This window comes from Microtus ochrogaster, chromosome 21 (genome assembly GCF_000317375.1).
Source record: "Microtus ochrogaster isolate Prairie Vole_2 chromosome 21, MicOch1.0, whole genome shotgun sequence".
Taxonomy (NCBI): Eukaryota; Metazoa; Chordata; class Mammalia; order Rodentia; family Cricetidae; genus Microtus; species Microtus ochrogaster.
The window spans coordinates 36,283,043-36,291,905 of record NC_022022.1 but is presented as its reverse complement, the minus strand read 5'-3'; the positions used below and the strand labels follow the sequence as shown (position 1 = coordinate 36,291,905).

General features: G+C 40.0%; 1 protein-coding gene across 2 annotated transcripts in view; it reads right to left on the bottom strand.

The window, feature by feature from the left end:
* Positions 1–3,459: 3,459 nt before the first annotated feature.
* The window catches only part of LOC101987515 (guanylate-binding protein 1-like), a 22,747-nt gene continuing 17,343 nt past the window's right edge, over positions 3,460–8,863 (bottom strand). For both annotated transcript variants that reach the window (XM_013349945.1, XM_005357374.2), the window contains 4 exons: positions 8,310–8,503; positions 7,243–7,345; positions 6,053–6,246; positions 3,460–3,704 (listed from right to left, as the gene is read on the bottom strand). In XM_013349945.1, the coding sequence (XP_013205399.1) occupies positions 3,594–3,704; positions 6,053–6,246; positions 7,243–7,345; positions 8,310–8,503 (602 nt within the window). In that variant the 3' untranslated portion in view covers positions 3,460–3,593. The remainder of the gene's footprint in view (positions 3,705–6,052; positions 6,247–7,242; positions 7,346–8,309; positions 8,504–8,863) is intronic.

Below are 8,863 nucleotides of genomic sequence, written 5' to 3'. Positions count from 1 at the left end.
GAGAGGAAGGGGACTTGTATTTTGTAGCTCACAGCACTGACCTGCAGACAGCCTGTCCCTGCCCCTGAGCAGCAGGAGGGAGTCCTGTACTGGAGAGGGTAGAGGAAGACAGGGGGAAAACACATCCAGTGCACTGAATCAGTGCAGCAGAAGATGTTGTTGTCCAGGAGTCTGGAAACCTGACGTCTGCGAGAATCAGGGCTGTTAGTATTGAATGAGGATGCTGGCTGCTGTTCTCCAAGAATCAGAAAAACATGCACAAGTCCACAGCCATGGATGGTTCTAGAACTTCCTGTTGAACTCCTTGGTGAGGCAAGGATGTCAAACAGAAAGAAGCTAAAAATCAGGAAGATCAAAGGCTGATGACTGTAGCGTTAAGGGAAGGGAAAGCCAGATGTTAAATTCCTCACTGAATAAAGACATTGGGAGACCAAGGGAAGCCTGGAGGACAGAGTCCTGCCTAGAATAGACTGAAGACTTGTGCTCCATAGACATCTTTCTGCCTTGTTTGCTTTGTGTACGTTTCTAGGGGTGACACCAAGCACATGAAGAAATAAGATAAAAGAGCAGAATGCCAGATGAGGAGCAAGAAAGGCATCTAGTTCACCCAAGCCACCTGGGATTCCAAGTGCTGATGTGGGAAGAACAGTCACTATGAGAGGAAGGTGCTGGTACAGAAAGTATATGAAACAGTGTGCCCTCCACAGCTTTGGTGTCCCTGTGTCTCATTTCTATCTTGATGAGTAGGCACATCAATACTTTATTCATAATGTTTATGAAACCAAATGTGACCCACCCAGCCGGTCCTGTTACTCCAGGGTCTTGAAGAGGCACTATCTTCAAGAGAAAGACATGGGTGGAGGGGAGAGACAGACGCCAAGCAGTATTCTTTGTCAAGGCATCCATTTATTGAGGCAAGTTTCATGTCTTAAATACTCCTCAGAAAGGAGCTCGGACAGGGGGAACTGAGGAAAGGGGGAAGGGAAGGAGGGGCTCGGTAGCTAGGCAACTAAGTGGGGCAGTTTGGCAGCTAAGGAGGGCAGTTGCAAGGTCAGTGGCTAGAACACCTGCTCTTAGTGATAAGCAGCAAGCCCTGAAGACACTCTGTGGTGCTTTCCAGAGCTTGAGTCTCCACGGTCAGCACGTAATGTTTTGGCTAACTTTACGTTTTCTGTCTCAAGATTTTTACTTCAAGGCCCTGTGAGATGTGAGAAAGGAGAAGTCTGAAAGGGCTCCTGACAAAATTGGAGGTAAAGCACATAGAGGTCCTCACGTACTGTTGGGCTTTTATTGAGCCTGGCTTTATAGGCTGTATCCTTAAATGTCCTTCAAAAGGACAGAATCCATGGCATATAAGCATGCTAGCTTTAGATAAGGGTAAGAAAGATTTTGTTAGGAATTTTAGTTCAGGTCATAATGGAGGCTGCAATATCTGTGATAGTCCCACTCCAAGCACACAGTCGTGGGATTGCTCATTTCATACCAGGACATATCAGGGCCCCCAGTTTCTTCATGGTCTATAATCTCTACTTTGACCATCAAAGGTGACTATCATCTTGGTTTGGCGTTTTATAGAATGGGACCACAGATTAGATCTCAACATCATACTTTGGAGAATAAATCATATGTTGTCAGCAACTGTCAGCATTCATCCTTTCTATGAATAATATCTTATATGAATTTACTATGATCATTTGGCCACTCAACACTCAATGTTTGTCAGATATACTGGTATTATTTTCCTCTCTTTTCTTTCCACTTTCTTCCTTTCTAGCTTTTCTTTTCATGTTTTTTTTCTTTCTGGGGCCTGAGTATGTGGCCAAAGATGGCCTTGACTCCCTTTATTCCTGTCTCAGCCTCATGGTCTACTAGAGCAACAGGTGTGGCTCACTGTACCTGCTTACGTTTAGTTTTCAACAATTAAGAAGAGGTTTGTTGATCAGGTATAATGGCACACAGAGGCACCTGTAAATTTGTTCTCTGTAAATTTGAGGTCACTAGTTTACATGGGGATTTCCTAGCCAGCCAGGGCTACACAGTGAAACCCTGTCTAATTTTTTAAAGTTGTTATAAATTCTTATGTGAATCATATTTCACTGTATACAAGTTTCTCTTGAGTGTGTCCAGGAGCACTGGCCACTGGAATGATTGTGTACAACACCAGTAGACACTGTCATGCTGTTCTAAAATTGGGACACACTAGTATTTCCCCCAGATAATCACACGAAATGTCATTGTCTGCCTTTTCTCCCCTGGTGGGTGTGCAGGTAGCACATTGTGGCCTTAATGGATCACGAAATTATGCAGTCTTCATCTATTTCCTAGTTACCTTCCTTGACTACAGAAGTGAAGTCTCCATCTATTTCTTTTTTTTTTCTTCTTAGATACCTTCCTTGACTACAGAAGTGAAACTAGAACACAAGGTGAGAATGACTGCAGCCGGATGCTGATGGAGACCTTGTGAGAAACAGTGCTTCTGTCCTGGAAATGAACTCCTTTTACTCTCTTGAGGGAATGGATGGAGGCTGAAGGCAATAAGGGCACACAATGTGCTATGATGCACACTCTTGGCTGAGCTTATGGGAAAGCTATGGAAGCTTGCTCCCCTACCTTGACCAAATGGTCACTTAACCAGAACAGTGGGACTCTTCTGCTTCATATACCAGTCCAACTGCTATAGCCCCTACCTCTACCTGATTCAGCATAGTTTCCTGCAACTCAAGCAGTCTCAACACCTACATCTCTATTGAATTCTGTTCTTCCCCACTCACTTCATAGTAGCTCAAGTCTTACTCTGCTTCTGGTGTCCCAGGTCTTCATTAGCCTGCAGCTAGAAACTCTTAACTTTGGTCCAACAAACCAGGCTAGGCTTCAGGAAAGCACAGCTAAGGCACAATTCTAGGTACCAATTTTCTATTTTAGTTACATTTCTTATTGCGATGATAACATATCTGACTAGAAGTAACTTACATAGAGGTTGATATGGGGTCATCGTCTCAGGACATACAATTTGTCATATGAGGGAAGGCAGGCAGCAGGAGGTGCTGTGAGAGCTTGTAGCAGATGTTAGCTCACATCTCAGTTAACAAGGAAGCAGAGGGGCTATGAAAGGGGCTGTCTGGGCTACAAGTCTGCAGCCTCCTCCCTTCCCAGATCTACACCCTAGTCTAGGCTCCCTCTCCCAATGTTCTACAACCTCTCAAAACAGTATCAGCAACTATGGGCCCAGTGTTTAAACACATGAACATTTTAAGTGCACCTCTGCCACAAACTGAAAATCCACTCACAGTGGAGTTACATGATTTCTACAAAGACTCTCTCAAGCATTATATTGATAATTAATTCTATCAAAAAACGTGGCATGTGTAACCTTACTCTTGTAACCTCAACACCCTTCCCATTGTTCTATGGAAATTTTACAGTGATACCATATAATTAAACTCAATTGTACAAAGATCATATGTTCTTAGACTTTGACATCTTTATTATTTTGAAGAATATTTAGTTATGAAACTGAGACAGTTTCAACCATATCAATAAGATTCTGCCCTGAAAGGAGAGAGTAGAGAAGGAAGTCAGCATGCAAAGACTCTTCACATCATGGAACAATCAGAATTCTTCTTTTTCATCTTAATATTCCTTATTTCTTCCGCATGCTTTTTGTTTTGATTCCTGAGTTTTTCATTAAAAATTTCTTCTTGTTCCTAAAAAGAGAAACTGGAAACTGAAACCTACACAGAGTGCTATCATCCCAGTAAGAATATCTGTCATCCAGGGAAAAGGAACAACAAGGAGGATGCAAGGGATATTAGACCACATAATCTGCTGGTTGGAATGTAATTTAAATATTATAGCTCCACCAAAGTCAAGCTGAAGGAGGAGAGAATGTCCATCAGATTCAACCCTGTAACTTCTGCATATATATCCAAAAGAATCACAGTCAATATACTACAAAGAAAGTGTATCCTCATGATTATCATACACTGCTCCCCAAAGCTAAATTATACAATCAGATTGGATGTTCTTTAATAGATGAAAAAATATGAGGAACATTGTCATATATATATATATATATATACAACTCTATCTTTTTCAGCTTTAAATGAGAGTTAAATTATACTAGTTTCATGTAATTGAATGGAAATGACCTAACTCAAACTAAAAATAAGAAATTTGTTTTGTTTCATATGGAATCCAGAGATGGGAGATAAGAACACGTAATTAAAGGGTAAAATCTAGGGGGAAAAGGAGGATTATTAAAGATCAGCAGAATGCCATCAAATCTGGTCATATGCAATTATGAAAATGCTGTAATAAAACCTGTAAATTGTACTGTTAATATAAGTAATTAGCCAAAACTAAGATAACTGTAGTTTTTTCAATAATGGCCCAGAAAGTACCCTTTAAAAAATTTTAAATGTATCTTTTAGTGTTGTGTCTGTTGTATGTGTAGGATGTGTGTGCACAGTCATGAGTGTGAGTGTGTGTTTGTGAGTGTGTGTGTTTGAGAGGGGGAAAAGGAAAAGGAGATGAAGAGGAGTGGAAGAGATAGAAAGGAAGGGACAGAGAGAGAAAGTGAGAGAGAGAAAAACAACAGAGGAAGAGAGAGAGAGAGAGAGAGAGAGAGAGAGAGAGAGAGAGAGAGAGAGAGAGAGAAAGAGAGGGAAGTGTGGTGCTCACAGGGTTACAGGATAACCATTGTGTACTTTCTCACTTCCCACCCTTTTGAGATGTGATCCCTCTGATGTTGTTTTTTTCTGTATTTTCCAGGTTTGGCCAGTGAATTTTCAAGATTCTATTGTTTGTGCTTTTTATCTCCCCGTAAAAGTGTTGGGAACATAGGAATTTGTGGTATTGCACCCTGCTTATACGCAGGTTCTGGGGGTTCAAATTCAGCTCCTTATATTGGAACAGCAACCACTTTAATGCTCTGATCCATCTCTCGAGCCCACATTTTCATTTCTTCAATGTGATACCTCATAGCTTTAGCAGTCTTTCTACTTTAGCATCTGAAATGTTTTATCTACTCTCCTTATCAAACTATTGCTCTGCTGCTGTGTATTCATTTCCTTATCATTGTATTGCTTTACTATACATCCATTTCCTTATCATCCATATTACTCTGCTACTGTGTATTGCTGTTACTGTGTATTCAACCTCCTACTCCCTATTTAGAATTTGATCTTTAAAACTTTGTTTTCAAAGTGTCTAACAACATATATCTCCTATATGTAAATAAGATAATAAACATGCCTTTAGAACAGTGATGTGTGGTTTCCAGATTAAGGAAAGAAACATGATTGTGAAATCTTATACAGACCTGTAAGATTTTGTTGGAAGCACAAAGAATAGAGTAATGAGATGTTCTGGGAGTGCTTTTGTGCATACTGTGACTCAGAGCCAAGGCCAGGAGAACAGGGAAGTGCCTATAATCAGCGCTACTAAGGCCATAGGTAGTTGAAATAGCTTTTTAGGATGCTTTCCTATAGGGATGACAAAAACAAAACCACCATGGACCCTACTAGGTAAGAGAATCATGCAAGATGATAGTATGCAAGGAATAGTATGTCGGAACACTTTCTAACTTTGAGGATTGACAATTTTTCAGTAGAAAAATGACGTCAGTGCCAGTAGTGGTACAAGGCTGTAATGTCAGATTTGGGATGTTAAGGGGTAAAGATCTCAAGTGTCAGTCTAGCCTGAGCTACACAGAGAGACACTATCTAGAACAAGCAATGAGATTAAAAAAATACTAGATGAGCACTGTGCTCTTAAGGAAGCAATACTTAATGTGGCTAAAGTACTTTTTGTAGACATTTTAATTATTTGCTTATATATTTTGAGATGTACAATGATTCCTGAGTCATGGAGCAAAATCTTTTTTTAATTAGTCTTTGGAGCTGCTACCCACTGAATCTAGGCTAATTCAGACACAAAGGTGAAGGTGTCTACACAGAAAAAATCCTTCACCTAATCATGTGTACTAACCATCAATCAATGACTTTTATCACTGGTCATTGAGTGAGAAAATTATGATGTCACAAGGAATTACCTGCAGCTTATTAGTCAAGATCTCCTCTTGCTCTTTCATTAGCCTCTCTGTATCTGCTTCCATCTTCTCAGTCAACTGTTTCAAATAATCTTCGAAAGCTTCTTCTTTCCGTCCCATAATCTTCAGATTCACCTCATTCATTTCCTTCAACATTTTTATTGTGTTCTCTGAGGACTGAGCTTGTGCAGATTCCACTGAGAATGAAAACAAAACAGAAAAATATATGCAGGATCAGTGTGTAGCTCCCCCCTCCCTCCGATGTGTTTTCATGTTGACTCTTTATGTGGGAAATTTCTAGGGCTGGTATTTCTTCTGGAGTGACCATAGCTCCTCTGATACATTTTCTTAAGCCAGGTGTGATTTTCAAGGGTGAAGACACATCTTTGCTCAGTTTGCTATAGTCTAAAAACATGATGTAACTGAGCCAGCACCAAGGAGAAGGCACTGGTTACCCTTGGACTTCATTGGCAGGGAACCTGGATGCTCTACATACTTGTTTTTGACCGGGACAAGCCTCATCCTGAATAGCCACCATGGAGCTGCTACCCACTGAATCTAGGCTAATTCAGGTGACAAAGCATTCAAAAGGCAATTTAATAAAACCCATTGTTTTACACAACTAATATAAAATAAAGTTTAAAATTCAAAAAGAAACATTTTCTGAACCCTAATACTTAGTAGGGCCAATAAAGTTCCTTTATTTACTTTGCATCTAATTTTGTCTATGTTCATGTCATTCCGACTGGATTCAACAGTGTGAGTAAAATCTTAAATCAGAACAGGGGTCTAGAAGTATTCTGTGGATGAGAAAAACTAATCTAACTTAATTAGACCACACAATAGCTCCCTATTTAAAATATTTCTTATTATAAAATTTATATTTTGTCTAAAGGAAACGTAATGACTTGATATATAGTATGCACTTAAGCATCCTTAAAACCTTTAGCAATAAAATGAAGAGGAAAATCAACAGCTTTAGTAATGAGCATCAAAGAAATCGCCTTAGTAACAACCCTTGTCTTCATACACCATCTTCATTTTTTCAATGTTCATGGACCAGCGTGTATACAAGCATGATACGTTCATTTTCAAAGCTATTGATTCCTGTGAGGGGGTTGATCATTGCATGTGAGCCCTGGTGACAGTATGCGACAAGGAAATATCAATTGCACAAGAGCAGATTCTAATACTTTTTAGGAGTATTTCTCTGTTTTTTGCCTCTATATCCTGAATCTCCTTCTGATGTTTTCTTCTCTCCTCAGAGATTTCTTCCTTGAGATGCAGCTCTCGTTCCTAGGGAGGAAGAGAATGGTTAGAGAAGCACAAAATAAAATGACCTCACAGAAACTGTTTCACAAAGTTGTCTATAACTTTCTCTTTTGCTTCTCAAATTAACATCCTTATCAGATTTGAAACTCTCTTTTAAGCTAGCCTCCTATTTTATCTTGTCTCGGGGCATGTTACTTTCTCTTGAGGTTTCTGTCTTTGGAATTATTTCCCAAGTACTTCTTCATAGTTAATTATCAGAAGAGGCTCATTCATGGAGGCCCTGAAGTATTGCTGCTGTTGAGTTCTCCTTAGCGATCCTTGATCCAACAGGGAACACAATTGTGTATGATTATCATGCTCCCTTCCCCTTCCAACTGCCCCTTCTAGGTCATGAAATCCTGATGAAATTATTGATAATAAGGAAATAAAATTAAACAGACTAGGACTACAGTTGCCCAGAGTGCCATTCTGGGCCACCATAAAGAACTTTAGATTTAGAGAAATCCCAGAGAGCAGATAAAGTAAAATAATGAGGAGAGCATGTCCTCCATGTGTTTCAACAAAGACAAAATCACTATGGATTCCACTAGGCAGAAAATATATGCTAGGTGTTTCCCCATGATATTTGGCGCAGCACTTTCTTATTTCACCTACAACCATAATTTTTCTGTAAGAAAAGGTAAGCTATTCTGTATCATTTGATGTGACTACAACATACTATGCATTATCGGCTTTTCGTACAGGGCTTGGTGATCACCCGCTGCTATTTCATGAGTGAGAGAATAATGCAAGCTCCAGGGAGCACAGTCTACCAGTAAGAGGCCTTTAGCAATTGCAGATTTTCTATGAAACAGATACAAAGGATACAAAACTGTAGTGGAGTGTTTGCCTACAATCGTTCTTCACCCAGACCAACTGCACTAACCTCTAATCAGTATCTTTTATTCCTGCCAGTGGGTGAGAATGTTGGGATGACACAACAGAATACCTGGAGCATACGAGTCATCATTTTCTCTTGCTCTGCCACTTGCTGAGCTCTGTCTTTGTCCATCTTTTCTATCAACTGTCGCACATATTCCTGATGATTCCTGTCTTTATTTTCCATCAGCTGATCATATTTTCTTTGCATTTCTTCCATTATTTTTACTTTAGTCTTTGAAGATTCAGCTTCCATGTGATCCACTGTGAAGGATAAGGAAGGAAAAAACTGTAAGATTGCCAGGATGTCTCCTTCTTTTGCCAACACTGGTTTGGTAGTTTACGATTGAGTACATGGAGTTCTGTGGTACCAGTATTTCCCTTAGAGAGACCAGGATGCCTCTAACAAAGCCCACCATTTGAGCTATTGGTTTGGGGAGTGGAAGTCTATCCTTGGTTCCAAGCAGACCTATATCTGAAGGTATCTACTAACTCCTAACAGGCTTGTAGAGAGTTGATTTAATATTGTCATCTCTCTCTCTCTCTCTCTCTCTCTCTCTCTCTCTCTCTCTCTCTCTCTCTCTCTCTGTGTGTGTGTGTGTGTGTGTGTGTGTGTGTGTGTGT